General features: G+C 44.0%; 2 protein-coding genes across 5 annotated transcripts in view; one reads left to right on the top strand and one right to left on the bottom strand.

The window, feature by feature from the left end:
* LOC124001142 (serine/threonine-protein phosphatase 2A 56 kDa regulatory subunit gamma isoform-like) overlaps window positions 1-15,526 on the bottom strand; it is a 50,713-nt gene extending 35,187 nt beyond the window's left edge. For 2 of the 3 annotated variants that reach the window (XM_046307730.1, XM_046307729.1), the window contains exons 1-3: window positions 13,935-15,526; window positions 11,291-11,359; window positions 8,996-9,149 (exon numbers count right to left, since the gene is read on the bottom strand). In XM_046307730.1, the coding sequence (XP_046163686.1) occupies window positions 8,996-9,149; window positions 11,291-11,359; window positions 13,935-14,072 (361 nt within the window). In that variant the 5' untranslated portion in view covers window positions 14,073-15,526. The remainder of the gene's footprint in view (window positions 1-8,995; window positions 9,150-11,290; window positions 11,360-13,934) is intronic. The other variant, XM_046307731.1, reaches the window with a different exon arrangement.
* dync1h1 (dynein, cytoplasmic 1, heavy chain 1) overlaps window positions 14,799-20,185 on the top strand; it is a 48,035-nt gene continuing 42,648 nt past the window's right edge. For both annotated transcript variants that reach the window (XM_046307728.1, XM_046307727.1), the window contains exon 1: window positions 14,799-15,145. In XM_046307728.1, coding sequence (XP_046163684.1) covers window positions 14,893-15,145 — 253 coding nt within the window. In that variant the 5' untranslated portion in view covers window positions 14,799-14,892. The remainder of the gene's footprint in view (window positions 15,146-20,185) is intronic.

Genomic DNA, 20,185 nt, shown 5'->3' with positions numbered 1-20,185 from the left:
CCAGCAACAAACGCTGACACTACACGTCTATCGGACCAAATTACGAAAGACAAGAATTGTACTTTTGAATTCTGTCAAGTCAGTGTGGAAAAGGTGAAAAGATTATTGTTGTCTATCAACAATGACAAGCCACCGGGGTCTGACAATCTGGATGGAAAATTACTAAGGATAATAGCAGACGATATTGATGATTGGCTGAGAGAAATTGATGATAGAATGATTGTGTGGGCTGTCTTGTTAGACTTCAGTGCAGCTTTTGACATTATTGATCATAGTCTACTGCTGGAAAAACATATGTGTTATGGCTTTACACCCCCTGCTATAATGTGGATAAAGAGTTACTTGTCTAACAGAACACAGAGGATGTTCTTTAATGGAAGTCTCTCAAATATAATCCAGTTAGAATCAAGAATCAGAATCAGGAATTTTGACTAACGACATGCCACTGACTGAGTTAAGCCAGAGTTTCTATGTATGCGAATGACTCAACACTATACACGTCAGCTACTACGGCGACTGAAATGACTGCAACACTCAACAAAGAGCTGCAGTTAGTTTCAGAGTGGGTGGCAAGGAATAAGTTAGCCCTAAATAATTCTAAAACTAAAAGCATTGTATTTGGAACAAAACACTCACTAAACCCTAAACCTCAACTAAATCTTGTAATGAATAATGTGGAAATTGATCAAGGTGAGATGACTAAACTGCTTGGAGCAACACTAGATTGTAAACTGTCATGGTCAAAACATATTGATGCACTAGTAGCTGAGATGGAGAGAAGTCTGTCTATAATAAAGCGATGCTCTGCCTTCTTAACAACACTATCAACAAGGCAGGTCCTACAGGCCCTAGTTTCTACCTTCTTAACAACACTATCAACAAGGCAGGTCCTACGGGCCCTAGTTTCCACCTTCTTAACAGCACTATCAACAAGGCAGGTCCTACAGGCCCTAGTTTCTACCTTTTTAACAACACTATCAACAAGGCAGGTCCTACGGGCCCTAGTTTCCACCTTCTTAACAGCACTATCAACAAGGCAGGTCCTACAGGCCCTAGTTTCTACCTTTTTAACAACACTATCAACAAGGCAGGTCCTACAGGCCCTAGTTTTGTCGCAACTTGACTACTGTTCAGTCGTGTGGTCAGGTGCCACAAAAAAAAGAGACTTAGGAAAATTGCATTTGGCTTAGAACAGGGCAGCACGGCTGGCCCTCAGAACAGGGCAGCACGACTGGCCCTTTGATGTACACAGAGAGCTAATATTAATAATATGCATGTCAATCTCTCCTGGCTGAAAGTGAAGGAGCGATTGACTTCATCGCTACTTATATGTATGAGAGGTATTGACATGTTGAATGCACCGAGCTGTCAGTCTAAACTACTGGCACACAGCTCGGACACCCATGCATACCCCACAAGACATGCCGCAAGAGGTCTCTTCACAGTCCCCAAGTCTTCCCATAGTCCAACAGACTATGGGAGGCACACAGTACTACATAGAGCCATGAATACATGGAACTCTATTCCACATCAGGTAACTGACGTAAGCAGTCAAATTAGATTGAAAACACAGATTGAAAAAAAACTTTACGGAACAGCGGGGACTGTGAAGCAACATAAACACACACAGACGTGCGCACGCACGCACGCACACACACACACACACACACACACACACACACACACACACACACACACACACACACACACACACACACACACGCACACAACTATAGATATGTGGTAGTGGGGAGAAGGGGCCCGAGGGCACACAATTGTATAAACTGCCTTCATTTTGTTGGACCCCAGGAAGAGTAGCTGCTGCTTTGGCAACGGGATAGATAATAAACAGTAACAGCGTATCTGATGAGTCAAAAGAGATTAGTGCAAAAAGGGTATTTGCAGATATTCCGGGTAGCTATTGGTTAACTATTTAGCAGTCTTACAGCTTGGGGGAAGAAGGTGATCAGGGTCCTGTTGGTTCCAGATTTGGTGCATCGGTACTGCTTGCCATGCAGTAGCAGAGATAACAGTCTATGACATGGGTGGCTGGAGTCTGACAATTTTATGTAGCTCTGCTGTCAGAAGTGTTATCATCAGGACAGTTTGACAGTGAATAATAACTTATGAAACATGGAAATTATTTGTTGGTGCATTATATGTTTTAGAAAACCCTATTTAGTCTGCACAAAAAAAAACATTGTCTTCTCTGCACAAGTGAAAAGAGTAGTGGGAAAACTTCAGTTGAGCCAAGTAGCAGAGAACTCACATGCAGGGCATTAAATGCCAACTGACCATTGAAGTTGGAGAGGGTAACTAGACAAGAGTAAATTGTCGTTGTCCTTGTTTCATTCTCCATCACGTCCTTGTTTCAGCCTCCATCACGTCCTTGTTTCAGCCTCCATCACGTCCTTGTTTCAGCCTCCACCACGTCCTTGTTTCAGCCTGAACCACGTCCTTGTTTCAGCCTCCACCACGTCCTTGTTTCAGCCTCCACCACGTCCTTGTTTCAGCCTCCACCACGTCCTTGTTTCAGCCTCCACCACGTCCTTGTTTCAGCCTCCACCACGTCCTTGTTTCAGCCTCCACCACGTCCTTGTTTCAGCCTCCACCACGTCCTTGTTTCAGCCTCCACCACGTCCTTGTTTCAGCCTCCACCACGTCCTTGTTTCAGCCTCCACCACGTCCTTGTTTCAGCCCCCACCACGTCCTTGTTTCAGCCTCCACCACGTCCTTGTTTCAGCCTGAACCACGTCCTTGTTTCAGCCTCCATCACGTCCTTGTTTCAGCCTCCACCACGTCCTTGTTTCAGCCTCCACCACGTCCTTGTTTCAGCCTCCATCACGTCCTTGTTTCAGCCTACTAACACTTTTCCTCCACAACCTGCACATTATGCTTTCAGTGTGTTGTCTTGTTTGCTTCTGATCTGGAAAAGACAGTCCGATGTGTTTTTATGGACTGTGTTTTATCTTGCCAAAAAGGTTAAAGTGCTGACGTTTCATGAGTAGCCAAGCAATAATACACCTGTTAATCAAAACCCATAGATTGCAGCGCTGAGAAGGCAAGAATAGGACTGAGTAACGACAATTAGCATAATTGCGGATCACATGGATCTCTGAAGAGAGAACTTAACGGTCTGCACCTCTTTCTAATTATACTCTACGAGCCAGGCTTAAGGTTATTAAAGGAGGGCAGCCTACCTGCCGAAATAGAGGAGGGCAGCCTACCTGCCGAAATAGAGGAGGGCAGCCTACCTGCCGAAATAGAGGAGGGCAGCCTACCTGCCGAAATAGAGGAGGGCAGCCTACCTGCCGAAATAGAGGAGGGCAGCCTACCTGCCGAAATAGAGGAGGGCAGCCTACCTGCCGAAATAGAGGAGGGCAGCCTACCTGCCGAAATAGAGGAGGGCAGCCTACCTGCCGAAAAAGATGAGGGCAGCCTACCTGCAACAATAGAGGGCAGCCTACCTGCTGCAATAGAGGGCAGCCTACCTGCTTTAATAGAGGAAGGCAGCCTACCAGCCACAATAGAGGAGGGCAGCGTACCTGCTGAAATAGAGGAGGGCAGCCTACCTGCTTTAATAGAGGAAGGCAGCCTACCAGCCACAATAGAGGAGGGCAGCGTACCTGCTGAAATAGAGGAGGGCAGCCTACCTGCTGCAATAGAGGAGGGCAGCCTACCTGCTGCAATAGAGGAGGGCAGCCTACCTGCTGAAATAGAGGAGGGCAGCCTACCTGCCACAATAGGAGGGCAGCCTACCTGCCGCAATAGAGGAGGGCAGTCTACCTGCCGCAATAGAGGAGGGCAGCCTACCTGCTTTAATAGAGGAAGGCAGCCTACCAGCCACAATAGAGGAGGGCAGCGTACCTGCTGAAATAGAGGAGGGCAGCCTACCTGCTGAAATAGAGGAGGGCAGCCTACCTGCAGAAATAGAGGAGGGCAGCCTACCTGCCGAAATAGAAGAGGGCAGCCTACCTGCCACAATAGAGGAGGGCAGTCCACCTGCCGAAATAGAAGAGGGCAGCCTACCTGCCGAAATAGAGGAGGGCAGCCTACCTGCTGCAATAGAGGAGGGCAGCATACCTGCTGAAATAGAGGAGGGCAGCCTACCTGCCGAAATAGATGAGGGCAGCCTACCTGCAACAATAGAGGAGGGCAGCCTACCTGCTGAAATAGAGGAGGGCAGCCTACCTGCTGCAATAGAGGAAGGCAGCCTACCTGCTACAATAGAGAAGGGCAGTCTACCTGCCGCAATAGAGAGGGCAGCCTACCTGCCGAAATAGAGGAAGGCAGCCTACCAGCCACAATAGATGAGGGCAGCCTACCTGCCAAAATAGAAGAGGGCAGCCTACCTGCCGAAATAGAGTAAGGCAGCCTACCAGCCACAATAGATGAGGGCAGCCTATCTGCTTTAATAGAGGAAGGCAGCCTACCAGCCACAATAGAGGAGGGCAGCCTACCTGCTGAAATAGAGGAGGGCAGCCTACCTGCTGAAATAGAGGAGGGCAGCCTACCTGCTGCAATAGAGGAGGGCAGCCTACCTGCTACAATAGAGGAGGGCAGCCTACCTGCCACAATAGGAGGGCAGCCTACCTGCCGCAATAGAGGAGGGCATTCTACCTGCCGCAATAGAGGAGGGCAGCCTACCTGCCGAAATAGAGGAAGGCAGCCTACCAGCCACAATAGAAGAGGGCAGCCTACCTGCCGAAATAGAAGAGGGCAGCCTACCTGCCGAAATAGCGGAAGGCAGCCTACCAACCACAATAGATGAGGGCAGCCGACCTGCCGAAATAGAAGAGGGCAGCCTACCTGCTGCAATAGAGGAGGGCAGCCTACCTGCCGAAATAGATGAGGGCAGCCTACCTGCAACAATAGAGGAGGGCAGCCTACCTGCTGCAATAGAGGGCAGCCTACCTGCTTTAATAGAGGAAGGCAGCCTACCAGCCACAATAGAGGAGGGCAGCCTACCTGCTGCAATAGAGGAGGGCAGCCTACATGCTGCAATAGAGGAGGGCAGCCTACCTGCTGCAATAGAGGGCAGCCTACCTGCTGAAATAGAGGAGGGCAGCCTACCTGCTGAAATAGAGGAGGGCAGCCTACCTGCCGCAGTAGAGGAGGGCAGTCTACCTGCCGCAATAGAGGAGGGCAGCCTACCTGCTTTAATAGAGGAAGGCAGCCTACCAGCCACAATAGAGGAAGGCAGCGTACCTGCTGAAATAGTGGAGGGCAGCCTACCTGCTGAAATAGAGGAGGGCAGCCTACCTGCTGAAATAGAGGAGGGCAGCCTACCTGCAGAAATAGAGGAGGGCAGCCTACCTGCCGAAATAGAAGAGGGCAGCCTACCTGCCACAATAGAGGAGGGCAGCCCACCTGCCGAAATAGAAGAGGGCAGCCTACCTGCCGAAATAGAGGAGGGCAGCCTACCTGCTGCAATAGAGGAGGGCAGCATACCTGCTGAAATAGAGGAGGGCAGCCTACCTGCCGAAATAGATGAGGGCAGCCTACCTGCAACAATAGAGGAGGGCAGCCTACCTGCTGCAATAGAGGGCAGCCTACCTGCTTTAATAGAGGAAGGCAGCCTACCAGCCACAATAGAGGAGGGCAGCCTACCTGCTGAAATAGAGGAGGGCTGCCTACCTGCTTTAATAGAGGAAGGCAGCCTACCAGCCACAATAGAGGAGGGCAGCGTACCTGCTGAAATAGAGGAGGGCAGCCTACCTGCTGAAATAGAGGAGGGCAGCCTACCTGCTGCAATAGAGGAGGGCAGCCTACCTGCTGCAATAGAGGAGGGCAGCCTACCTGCTGAAATAGAGGAGGGCAGCCTACCTGCTGACAATAGAGGAGGGCAGCCTACCTGCCACAATAGGAGGGCAGCCTACCTGCCGCAATAGAGGAGGGCAGCCTACCTGCCGCAATAGAGGAGGGCAGTCTACCTGCCGCAATAGAGGAGGGCAGCCTACCTGCCGAAATAGAAGAGGGCAGCCTACCTGCCGAAATAGAGGAAGGCAGTCTACCAGCCACAATAGATGAGGGCAGCCTACCTGCCGAAATAGAAGAGGGCAGCCTACCTGCTTTAATAGAGGAGGGCAGCCTACCTGCTGCAATAGAGGAGGGCAGCCTACCTGCTGAAATAGAGGAGGGCAGCCTACCTGCTGAAATAGAGGAGGGCAGCCTACCTGCCGCAATAGAGGAGGGCAGCCTACCTGCTTCAATAGAGGAAGGCAGCCTACCTGCTGCAATAGAGGAAACACAGTACAGGGTGTGAGCTCCATTGGAAACTGGGTTGGGGTCAATTCCATTGCTGTTCAGTCAATTCAGGTAAACTTTCCACCATAACTTGCAAATAAATTCATTAAAAATCCTGCAATGTGATTTTCTGGATTTTTTCCCCCTCATTTTGTCTGTCATAGTTGAAGTGTACCTATGATGAAAATTACAGGCCTCTCATCTTTTTAAGTGGGAGAACTTGCACAATTGGTGGCTGACTAAATACTTTTTTGCCCCACTGTATATGACTTCTAAGTCGTCCGACACAGGTGAATAACATTTAGAGATTTATGACGCCTATCCGTTTAGTGGGGTCATTGGTGCCTGCCAAGTGGGTGAATGTACTGCAACAAGTAAGAACACATAAACCATTGTAGTCTGACATACTGTAACTTTACATTTGTAGGTATGTAGGTATTCAAATGTTTTGAGAGAAGCTCCCTGCTCGCCTATCAGATGCGGTTAGTTAGCAGATAGCTAATGACATACATATAAATGATAAATGAAGTTATTTGCCAGGGAATAGTGGACTGTCAACAATACATAGTGATGCGCGGGGGAAGGGGGGTAGTCCTGTACAACCACAGTGCAGTCCTTAAACATGTCAGGTGTGATTTGTGTGATGACATTAAAAGGTTTGGCTTGCTCAGACATGCTCCGGTTGCTCCCACCTTCGCTTACAGTGGTTACTGCAAAACAAACCAAGGACAACACCAATGCCTTTGTGTTGTCTGGAAGAGAAAAACAATATCCATACTGGCGTCTAAGTGTAGAATGCATGGCCAATACACTGCTTCTCTGTACGTAGTGAGATATGCTAGTAATGTTGGATCAGTAGGAAGGAGAGTTGTGTTTGTGGTCTGGGGGGATGTTGTGCTCTGATATCCATATTAGCATCGGCTACAACTTGGAATTTAATGCCAATACACTGCATTCTATGTAGTATGCTATTGTATGGATATTGGCACAGAACCAAGCACTGTTTAAACACGGTTTAAGCTTTGAACGTGCCTGGTTGATCGTATATGATCAACATAATTCCTCTATAGAAAAGTAATACCTATGTTTGTGGTTCTTTGTTGTCAATCAATCAGTCATTCAACCAATCAATGTCTTTCTTCTGCGGGTAAGAAGAAGGGACCCACTGTGCTCAGATGAAAACAAAAATACAAAATTCCCTTACGTTGATGACTTGTTGCCAAATCCAATCAGTTTACCATTCAACGTCATCACATATACTTTTTGGTCTGAAATGACGTGGAAACAACATTGATTTAACCAATTTGTTTGGCCCCAATGGGGAGCGCACTGTAGGATACTTTTCTGAAAGCAAACGATCTTGTCTGTAATGCTCTGTGTAAACAAATTAGTCATGTAAAGGTGTAAACCTCAACCCCCTATATCTCATCGAGTGCATCATAAGACCAAACAACAACTGCCAAGTATCTGTACAAAATATAAAATCACTGTCAGTCCTTTCAATCACTGTTGGTGGGCAGCATGTCGAATGGTACATCATGTCACTCTGCTCCCTCGAATATTACATAACAATCTATACTTAAATTATTTAACTTTTTTTTTTTAAACAATTAATGGAAACAAAACAGTGGAAATAAAGGATTTGTATCTAGATTTGCGGAGAGTCTATTTCTCAGGTAAATTATTTCCAAGAAGCAATACAGGGCCCTATACCGAAAGCATCTCAGAGTAGGATTGCAGATCTATTCATTTTTATCTAAAAAAGCTAAACTGATCCTAGATCAGCACTCCTACTCAGAGACACTTTGTGGATATGGGCCCAGGGCCCATATGTGTGCTGAGATATGATCTGAATAGCAAAACTGATACGAATAACATTATAGAAACAAGTGGGCAGCTGATACTAGATCAGCACTCTATTTTGTAATTTGTTTAATATTATTGAATATTAAAACATACAAATCTACCTGCAGTGAAGCCGCTCAAGATTATATTACATTCAGTCATCTAACAGACCCATCTAGAGTGATCCACAGAAGCAACCATGGTCAACACTCTTACCTTAACTGTGCCGATTCCATAGTGGCATCAATCCCACTAATGACCGATCTTTGTCTCAAGACTCCATTTGAATCCCTGTTACCCTAGACATGATGTGCAGTCCCTCTCTAGGGACTATCTGTTTCTTCAAGATAAGACTTGAGATACAGTTGAGTGCAGATGATTAGCATTGGCGATAGACATGAACTGCCATCCGCTATGGTCTAAATAATGTAGCACGCTAAGTCCTGAAGGTTAAAAAGCTGGTTATGAGAATCCTAGGAGCCTATGAATTGTTAATATAACCTCCCCTGATCCTAATAGGTCAGAACTAACGGTGCTACGCTCATGTCATGCATGTGATTACCAGTAAACACAGAATGTGTGAGCCCTTGAGACATATTGAACTGAACTGTACAATGATAAACTGAGAACAGTGAATATTTAAGAGGAGTCACTAACTTCTATTCCCTACTCCGATTCTAAAACGTCATCTTTGAGGCCATATTGAAAGTGAGAGACAGTGTTTGTTTGGAACCACACTCCTGTGATAAGTAACCTTGCTTGAGACCTGAAGACTTACATTGGCTCCCTAAGCTAATACCTAGGCTTTAGCTCAGTGGGCTAACACAGTCTTGTTAACTCGGAGACTTGAGTTTGAACCACCCGAGTCGGTCACGTGTACTGTATATGTGCATCTCAAGAGTACCTTTAATAGCAGGCAGCGTCTGCAGCTTCCTATTGGTGCTGATGGGGAAGACAGACGCACTCAGCCTCCGCTCCCTCTTGACTGCTGAGTTTGAGCCAGGTTTCACCCTCAGCAGCTGGGTGTTAGGCGGATGCGCGCTCTTCTTATTGGAACCCTGTGGAAACAAGAGTCGCAGAGCGAGGGTTCCCGTTACTGGCCAGCAGTTTCCTGCCCAAGGAAGCCAGGGATCACAATTACCCAAATTGTTTCCACGGGGAGGAGTCAATGATGATGTGGAGTTGTGGTTAAGGGTCATGTTCCTCTTCCAAATCAGATGTTTCCCTGGGAGGGAACCTGATCAGAGGTGCTGTGTGTGTGTGTGTGTGTGTATATATACGGTCTCTGTTGACACAGGGTGTGTAATGGAGTCCCACAGAGACAGATAACTGATAGAGCTGTACAGGCAGTGATAGTGGCATCATTCTGTCTGTCTGTCTGACTGTCTGTCTGCCGGTCTTGTCTGTCTGCCGGTCTGTCTGTCTTCTGTCTTGCTAACATTGACAAGGTAATCTGGAAACCCCACCTCATATTGTTCCTTTGTTAAATGAGAGCATATGTTTCCCAATAATCTCCATTCAAACTTTGATTAGGTGAATATTGAATGCAGCTTTAAAGCCTTGTGGGGTGGCGATGGACATTCTCATGAAGTATAGCACATCAGCCATTTTTTTATTTTACCTTTATTTTACTAGGCAAGTCAGTTAAAAACAAATTCTTATTTTCAATGACAGCCTAGGAACAGTGGGTTATCTGCCTGTTCAGGGGCAGAATGGCAGATTTGTACCTTGTCAGCTCTGGGATTTGAACTTGCAACCTTCCGGTTACTAGTCCAACATTCTAACCACTAGGCTACCCTGCTGCCATCATGACTGAAGAGATAACAACATATAACACTAGTTGGGTTTCTTCAGGTTTTTCAAAAGGCACTCACACATCTGAGCAATCTTTGTTGCAGGTGCATGGTAACAATTGAATAAGATGAGAAAAAGAAGAAACCTGCACACTGCTCTTGCTAGTATCACGGTTCTTTATTCCGCTTTACGTATCGGCCTCAAGGCCTTCGTCAGAACTCAGAAACACCTAACATGACTTCGTACTGCTTCTTACCTTATCATAATCCAAAAAAACATGAACTTGAATTTGATTGATTATCTCAAGGTTCAAAAGTTGTCTGGAAGTGTAAATTATGAATATGGACAGTGTTGTTCTCATCTCACCCTCTGCAATATCCTGGACGTATTTTCCAGGTAGTGATTACCACAAAACACACCCCAGATATAAATCAGTATTACTATGCAATAAATGCTATATGATACACAATAATATTTGTTTAACAGTGACAACTGTGTTTTATCAATATCGTATCACTTCATTGTGACTACAGATAAAAAGTAATAACAGTCAATAGGCTTGCTGCTACGATTCTCCTCTAATCAGTATTCATGTTCACACTGGTGTGGTAATTATACAGCACAAGAGGCTCTTGGTCAAGGGACTTAGCTCTGCTTCCTCATGCTGTTTCAGCAGATATACATATGTTTTAAGTCTAAATAAATACTACAGTACCATACTGTAGGACCATACGGATAGACTGTAGACAGCCAGACGTGACTGTCTAGTTCTAGTCAGTACCTAGCAGTCGATCAACTGACAGTGTATTAAAAACACACTTACAATGCATAACACTAATATTGATTAGTAGGTTTTCTAAGAACTCTGCATGCCAGAGGAACCCTGAGGCTTTGTTCCAAATGGCACATTTTCCCTATTTAGTGCACTACTTTTGGTCAGAGCCTTATATGCCCCTGTGCACTAGATAGGGAATAGGGTACCATTTTGGAAACACTCTGACAGTGTATTTATAGAGCCAGAAGTCTGAAGCTAGGAAGGCTCTAAAAAGGTGAAAGAGGATTCATGACATCTCTCATTAGACCGGTTTGTTCTTTCCACTAACCCCAGATAAAGTCATATATTCCTTGGCTCATTGAGTACTTGTACTTCCTTTGCCTATTTTAGAAGAATCCATGCAGTCTGTTTCACACATGAGTGTAAAAGTCAATTGATTTTCACATTGCTTGATAAGTACTTGATGGGTGTAGATAGAATATAACAGAACAGAACAAAGATGGGCCCAACTCTGTTTTCAAATCAAAAGGTTCATCAGTATCATTGTTCATCAGTACTTTCCAACTTTTTTTAAATTTCTTTTAAGTATGGTGGCAAAACTAAGAAAATACAGGTTGGATTGCTTCCTACCTCATGGTCAGAGTTGGAATGTCCATTTTTGCATCCAGGTTTGCTTGCTTTCACAGGCTTGGAAGATTCCTACATAATACAGACAAACTGTGTGAGTGACAGTAGGCCCAGGTTAGATAGACAGATAGATAGTTAGAGTTAGAGAACACATTGCCCTTTATGGTTGTGAGGTCTGGGGTCCACTCAACAACCAAGAATTCACAAAATGGGACAAACACCAATTGAGACTCTGCATGCAGAATTCTGCAAAAACAGTGTACAATGTAAAACACCAAATAATGCATGCAGAGCAGAATTTGGCCAATACCCACTAATTATCAAAATCCAGAAAATAGCCTTGCTATTGAGAGAGGCTGCTGTTGGTAGACCTGGCTCTTAAGAGAAGACAGGCTATGTGAACACTGTCCAAAAAAATGAGGTGGAAACTGAGATGCACTCCTAACCTCCTGCCCAATGTATGACCATATTAGAGACACATATTTCCTTCAGATTACACAGTCCCACAAAGAATTTGAAAACAAATCCAATTTTGATAAACTCCCATATTTATTGGGTGAAATACCACAGTGTGCCATCAAAGTAGCAACATTTGTGACCTGTTGCCACAAGATAAGGGCAACCAGCAGTGGTGTAAAGTACTTAAGTAAAAATATTTTCAAGTACTTCTTAACTTGTTTTTGGGGGGGTATCTGTGCATTCCTAAAGAAAATAATGTATGTTTTACTCCATATATTTTCCCTGACATCAAAAAGTACTCGTTACATTTGAATGCTTAGCAGGACAGGAAAATAGTCAAATTCACACACTTATCAAGAGAGCAACTCTGGTCATCCCTACTGCATCTGATCAAAATACTTTTACTCAAGTAGTATGTCACTGGGGGACTTTCACTTTTACTTGAGTAATTTTCTATCAAGGTATCTTTACTTTTACTCAAGTAGTACTAAACTCAGCACTGTCAACTGCGTTTATTCTCAGCAAACTTAACATATGTAAATATTTGTATGAACATAAGATTCAACAACTGAGACATAAACTGAACATATTCCACAGACATGTGTCCCTGAACAAAGGGGGGGGGTCAAAATCAAAAGTAACAGTCAGTATCTGGTGTGGCCACCAGCTGCACTAAGTACTCCAGTGCATCTCCTCCTCATGGACTGCACCAGATTTGCGAGTTCTTGCTGTGAGATGTTACCGCACCTTTCCACCAAGGCACCTGCAAGTTCCCGGACATTTCTGTGGGGAATGGCCCTAGCCCTCACCCTCCGATCCAACAGGTCCCTGACGTGCTCAATGGGATTGAGATCCGGGCTTTTCGCTGGCCATGGCAGAACACTGACATTTCTGTCTTGCCGGAAATCGCGCACAGAACGAGCAGTATGGCTGGTGGCATTGTCATGCTGGAGGGTCATGTCAGGATGAGCCTACAGGAAGTGTACCACATGAGGGAGGACGTCTTCCCTGTAGCGCACAGCATTGATATTGCCTGCAATGACAACAAGTTAAGTTGGATGATGCTGTGACACACTGCCCCAGACCATGACGGACCCTCCACCTCCAAATCGGTCTCAATCCAGAGTACAGGCTTCGGTGTAACGCTCATTCCTTCGACGATAAACACAAATCCGACCATCACCCCTGGTGAGACAAAACGTGAGTGGAACCGATGTGAAATGGCTAGCTAGTTAGCGGTGTGCACGCTAATAGTGTTTCACTCGGTGATGTCCCTAGCTCTGAGACCAGAAGTTGTTGTTCCCCTTGCTCTGTGGCTTTTGTGGCACGATGCTTCATGGGTGTCAGTTGTTGATGTGTGCAGAGGGTTCCTGGTTCGAGCCCGGGGAGGGGAGGAAGCTAAACTGTTACATTGATGCTGTTGACCCGGATCACTGGTTGCTGCGGAAAAGGAGGAGGTCAAAAGGGGGGTGAGTATAACCGATGTGAAATGGCTAGCTAGTTAGCGGTGGTGTGCGCTAATAGCATTTCAATCGGGTGATGTCAGGGACCCTGGGCATCTTTCTTTTGGTGTTTTTAAGAGTCATTAGAAAGGCCTCTTTAGTGTCCTACGTTTTTATAACTGACCTTAATTGCCTACTGTCTATAAGCTGTTAGTGTCTTAATGACCGTTCCACAGGTGCATGATCATTAATTGTTTATGGTTCATTGAACAAGCATGGGAAACAGTGTTTAAACCTTTTACAATAAATATCTGTGAAGTTATTTGGATTTTTAAGAATTATATTTGAAAGACAGGGTCCTGAAAAAGGATGTAATTTTTTTTCTGAGTTTATTAGCTCCTTTTCCACCACTGACAACCAGTGAAGAACACACCATTGTAAATACAACCCATATTTATATGTATTTATTTTCCCTTTTGTACTTTAACTATTTCCACATCGTTACAACACTGCATATAGCCATAACATGACATTTAAATGTCTATACTGTTCATTTGTGATTGTTTATTTAACTTTGGTTTGTTATCTATTTCACTTGCTTTGGCAATATGTTTCCCATGCTAATAAAGATCCCTTTGAATTTAATTGAATTGAGAGAGACTCATTCAATAACCAATAAGACTATTTCACCTATGAATCCTACCAGTTTTGTTATTCAATCATATCTTTACATCTAGCCTACTCACCTTATATTTTTTCCCTTTATTCGGCATTTTTAGGCGAGGAGTCGGAGCCCCCCGTCCTTCTGAAAACTCCGTTCGCTCCCTCAATGCCTCTGATCCCTCCGTGTGACAAAAGTAGCCCACACCTCTGTTTTCGTCCATAGAGGTTTGAGTCGTTGACTTCGGTCATGTGACTTTAAAATCCATCCACACAGCTCTCCACTTCATTTACCGTCACTGCCTATGGTTACTGCACTGTCATAATCCTTAACGACCTTGTGCCAACTCAATAGGGGTGTCAGACAGACTGTGATAGGCTATAATATCAAGCTAGTCCGTACTAAATTTGTAATATGCCATAAAACGACAGGGATTTCAGTTTATTCACATCAAAATATATTAATAGAAAGTAAGAGAAAGGACATTTGATTTAGTAGGGGCCTAGATAAATATAAACATGTCTAAAAGAGTTTAATTGAAATGTTTTACCGTGACTGACACATTATTGAATAGCAATACCGCCCCCTAGTGGTACAATTACCTTGTAAATGCTCTTTCTGAACCCGCATTTGCTCAAAGATTGTTTTATAACAGGGACATATGAATTTTCGCGAAAATCGGATTGTTTCTTGTTCCAAATATACCACAAAGGTTTGGCAATAATGTAGTTTAGGTTACTATTAGTTTTCAGGCAGTAAAACAATATGAGTTTATCAGCCAACTCCCATTTCCCCCCCCTTCAGACAAAAGTTGAGACCGGTCTGAATTGCATTGTGGGTAGCGTAGTAGTTTTATGGGACATTTCCATCGACTTTAAGCTTCAAATTCGTCAATCTGGTACTACAAATACCAGCATGCACTGCATGAATACATCTGAAGGGTAGCGAATGTACCGCCGCATTGACACGTTACCAGTTGATGTGGTTTGACCAGACGTTTCTTTGTTCAGTCTACGACCGACTGTTGGTCGTTATTTCGGAAAATGTCGGACGGTGGCGGGGGCGACGATAGCTCCGGCACCATGGAGGTGTCTACTGCCGTACAAACGGTTGCTGATGCCGCGGTGCTGCAGAAGCATATTCGTAAACTTGTCCCTCTGCTCCTGGAAGATGGCGGCGATGCTCCGGCCTCCTTGGAAACCGCCCTAGAAGAGAAGAGCTCCATAGAGCAAATGAGGAAGTTTCTTTCGAACCCCCAAATTCACACCATTCTGGTTGAGAGAAGCACACTCAAAGGTCAGTCTGATTCAACTAAGGTAGTTAGTTAACTAACTAGCTAGTTCGTTTAAGAAATTTCTAGCTAATTGTTTAAAAAAATCAATAAAAATGCTAGCTAATAGACTGCACCTTCGTAGGCTACATCTTAACGTTATCTAACCAGTCAAATGAAATGTACTCATGCTGCCGCAGCATCCGTCAGGGGACGATGCATTTACTCGCGGTTTACGTAGCTAAGTTAAAATGTCAGAGGTGCAAATCTTATAGAAAATACAAGGCAGTATTGACTGCCAAACGCAGATAATGTTAACAGTGGATGCGCGGTTCAATGAACGGCTCCGTTGTTCTATAGTTTTGCCCTCAGCTATAGGATCATGTGAAAATCAGGCTCCTGTTAGTCCTAGACCACTGTGCCAGATAGAAATGCCATTTCAGTCACACACACGCACGTCTATATTCCTTTTATCATCTAGGCGTGGCACACTTAACTAAGGAAATTAGATAACTATATGATCAGCACAGATATCTGGCTACAGTGATGAGTAGAAATGTCTCCATTCGAGTGTTGGACTTTGTTTTCTGTAGGCTTGGTTGGGATGCACAGACAGAAAGTGAATATTTGTATGAATGCTGCAATGCAGATTTTTATCTCTATCAGCAGTGAGTGACCTCACATTGCAGGGAGGGGAGCACAAAATATTTGAGTCATCTCTGAAAGCAGTGTCATGCGCTCAGTAGGGTTGGGCGATTTTACGAATGCGTCATCTATCGACTAGGTTTGACAGCCATCGTCGATGGTGAAAACATCGCGATGTCATCAACATATTTGAACTTGACTGCACCTCCGAAGTCTGGCAAGGCACCACATGTGTGTTTTAGTTAGACTATTAACATAATGCAAGAGAACCGTGACTAAACTAGTTAAATAAAAAATAAAAATATTGTAAAGAGAGCGGAGAGATGTCAGCGCCTGACATGTCCCTCCCCTCCAATGTCGGATGATCATGGGCCTTTTCAATTTAGTTGTCTTGGTTATTGTAAAACAATCTTAATTTCTCAATCGCCATTCGATTTGAATACGACTTTTTCTATGATCAACTCTTTCATGATCAACCATCAAATTAATATATTTGCCTAACGGATTTCCATTTCAGTTTTTGCCAATAGCCACCTAAATAAGTAACAATAGTAGTAATGAGAGGGGGAACAAACAATTGCAATATGGACTAATCAAATTTGAAGTTTAAACAAACTTTATACGTTTCTGCTTTACTTGACCAGAGTGTATGCAAAATAAATTGTGCAGTCAGAAAATTCCAAACCAAACTCAAACCAAATGGCAAATAATAGGCTATAGGCCTACGCATACCCTTAGTCCATATAGACCTCAACAGAAGGAATTTGCCTCGACCACGCCAACAAATTGGGGGGACATTCTTTCCCAATGACTCAATTGTCAACATTTTTGTTTTGTAATGTTTTTTTAAAGTTTTTTTTAATGCAGAAATTGCAAAGCATGCTGAAAAATCTGCTGTGTTCAATGTACATGTAACCAGGTTTTTAAAAAATCAACCTTCAGTTCACAATGCTCCCATGTAATGAAAAATACCTTGCGAGAAGAACCCTGTGCTGTGGCTTCAGGTTATTAGGTGTGGGAGAATAGGGGAGATGTGAGGACCCAGCGTCAAAGTAGGCTTAACGTAGCTATGTGTATGGAAAACATTTCACCACCGGTAACAGGTTGACAACACTGCTCGTGTCGCGTACGTGAGCGTCTGCTTTGTCAGGGGCTAAAAATAGAAATCAGTTATATTTCTGACGCAGATTGCGCTGCAAGTCCTGCCTCTCCCATCTACTTATTGGTTAATAAAAGCAGGTACCCACGTGCCATTTCATCATTGGTTATACCCACGTGGGTGACTGAAAGATGAACGAGGTCAGTGGCAATAATGCACCAAATGTATGAAAGTTGCCAATCCCAATATAAAGTCAAGAGAAGAAAAGTCCTGGAAGGAAGAGATGACTAGAAACAATTTGGTTGACCATTTTAAGTGTGGATTAATTGGAGGAGTAGAGGACCTTGTGCCTTTCAGGTAAAATAACAGCTCAATGTTTATATCCCAGGACAAATGAGCTAGCGCCAGCAAGCTAGCTAAATAGGACAAATTAGCTAGCAAGTGCAAGCTAACTAGCTAAATTGCCATATGTTTAATGCTTTTAGACCTGTCCCCAAATTAATATAATTGGTTCAGAGTGTTTTGATATTTTAACCTGTGTGTCGTGATCACGTTTGGTGTGGGAAGACAAAATAAATGTATGCACAATGGCGCACGTGCGCAGCCTGTTTGGGTTCCGTGTAAGGCTGTATCACAACCGGCCGTGATTGGTGGCGCACAATTTTGCCCCGCGTCGTCCGGGGTAGGCTGTCATTGTAAATAATAATTTGTTATTAACCTTTTCTAGGGCAGGCGTTCTGCTAGCGGAACCCCTCCACAACATTCCGCTGCAAAGGCAGCGTGAGAAATTCAAAACCTTTTAAAAAAAATGATGTAACTTTCACACATGAACATGTCCAATACAGCAAATGAAAGATAAACATCTTGTTAATCTACCCATCGTGTCAGATTAAAAAAATGCTTTACAGCTAAAGCACAACACATGATTATGTTAGGTCATAGCCAAGTCTTAAAAACACAGCCATTTTTCCAGCCAAAGATAGGAGTCACAAAAAGCAGAAATATAGATAAAATGAATTACTAACCTTTGATCTTCATCAGATGACACTCATAGGACATCATGTTACACAATACATGTATGTTTTGTTCGATAATGTGCATATTTATATCCAAAAATCTGTTTACATTGGCACGACAAATGTTGAAAATTGATCTTTAGAAATGCTGTACATTCCTGAAATGCTGTTTTGTTAACTAAAACAAGCAGACAACAACAAAATTGCATTTGAGAAAGTTTTTGCTGTGAGCCAATGGGGTAACCTGGATAACCAAATGTTGTTTTCCCCCTCAGGTGGGTGGGGCTGTGACGTTCTATATCATACCGACTGGGCCTATAGGCTACTGTCAATCAATAAAAGTTGCAGTAGGCTAAGCGTTATATATATATATATATATATTAGCCTCGAGTCTTCCTGAGTATGACACATTTTTCACTGCACATCCTTTCAAGCTTTGTCAGGTTGGATGGGGAGCGTCGCTGCACAGCTTTTTTCAGGCCTCTCCAGATATTTTCGCTTGGGTTCAAGACCAGCCACTGGCGGGGCCACTCAAAGACTTGCCATGAAGCTACTCCTGCTTTCTCTTTTCTGTGTGCGTAGGGTCGTTGTTCTGTTGGAAGGTGAACCTTTGCCCCGTCTGGTTTTCATCAAGGATCTCTTTGTACTTTGCCCTGTTAAACCTTTCTATTGATGCTGACTAGTCTCCCAGTCCCTGTCGCTAAAAAACATTCCCACAGCATGCTGCCACCACCATGCTTTACCATAGGGATGGTGCCAGGTTTCCTCCGGACGTGACGCTTGGCATTCAGGCCAAATAGTTCAATATTGGTTTCATCAGACCAGAGAAGCTTGTTTCTCGTGGTCTGAGAGTCCTTTAGGTGCCTTTTCGCGAACTCCCAAGCGGGCTGTCATGTGCTCTTTGCTGAGGAGTGGCTCCTGTTTGGCTACTCTACCATAATGGACTGATTGGTGGAGTGCTTCTGCAAGGTTCTCCCGTCTCCACAGAGGAACTCTGGAGCTCTGTCAGTGACTGTCGGGGGGTTCTTGGTCAACTCCCTGACCAAGGCCCTTCTGCCCTGATTGCTCAGTTTGGCTATCGTCCAGCTCTAGGAAGAGTCTTGGTGGTTCCAAACTTTTTCAACTTAAGAATGATGGAGGCCACTGTGTTCTTGGGGACATTAAATGCTGCATACATTTTTTTGGTACCCTTCCCCAGATCTGTGCCTCGACACAATCTGGAGCTCTACGGACAATTCCTTCGGCCTCATGGCCTGGTTTTCGCTCTGACATGCACTGTTAACTGTGGGACCTTATATAAACCAGTCAAAGGTTTGGACACATCTACTCATTCAAGGGTTTTTATTTTTATTATTTTCTACGTTGTAGAATAATAGTGAAGACATCAAAACTATGAAATAACACACGGAATCATGTAGTAACCAGAAACGTGTCAACATAGGTTGACCAATAAATGTGGCTCAATTCAGTTGTTTCAGAGTCCTGCAATAAGAACTACGATGCTAATATTCTCTGGGTGTCGCTGAGTAGACTGATACCCCATGTCATTGATCCATAATTATGGGGTAACGCTGTACAGTGAAGTAAGTACGCCCCCAATGCAATTCTAACGTCTAATAAATCCAGTGTGATTTCAACAGATTTGTCAAATTCACAAATTGTCTTTTTGTTTTTATATAACATTCCAACCTCGTTTAGCATTATGGCATAATTCTACTATTTGTATGCATCTGCATCACTTGTCACTTTTATTTTGAAGGTTAACCACTGAGTCCACTATTGTGGCTAATCCTTATGGTGGCTAGGAACCGCCTTGTAAATTAGGGTTATTTTAGATGACACCTAACTAGCTAGCTACTGAAACAGATTTATTTCGTTTTGCTACGTTTTTGGGGAAGAACATTGTTTGCATTCATCAGTGCTGTAGGTGCGCAAGACAACTACCAGCATCATAGCATACGTATCGATGAATCGTTGTGAAATACGAGGGATAGTGGAATCAATGTGTAATAACTACGCAAGAAATTAATGAACGCGTTCAATTATGTGATGTGTAGTCATCCAGGTCCTGATTGGTCAACAAGCTAATTTGACACGCAAAGACCCAAACGGCGTTCTATAGAAATCCTGGTTGAGAAAGAAAGGACTGAACAAATGAAAAACGAAACGGCACAGCAAGTAAGTGAAATAAATAGGTTTCGATTGTTTTACAGGTAACGGGGACGTGTAAATGCCATCAAAATAACATTTTGGTATGTGCAACTTTTTTATTTAACAAAACAAGGCAAGTCAGTTAAGAACAAATT

This window comes from Oncorhynchus gorbuscha, linkage group LG17 (genome assembly GCF_021184085.1).
Source record: "Oncorhynchus gorbuscha isolate QuinsamMale2020 ecotype Even-year linkage group LG17, OgorEven_v1.0, whole genome shotgun sequence".
Classification (NCBI taxonomy): domain Eukaryota; kingdom Metazoa; phylum Chordata; class Actinopteri; order Salmoniformes; family Salmonidae; genus Oncorhynchus; species Oncorhynchus gorbuscha.
This window is presented reverse-complemented; position numbering and strand designations above follow the sequence as displayed.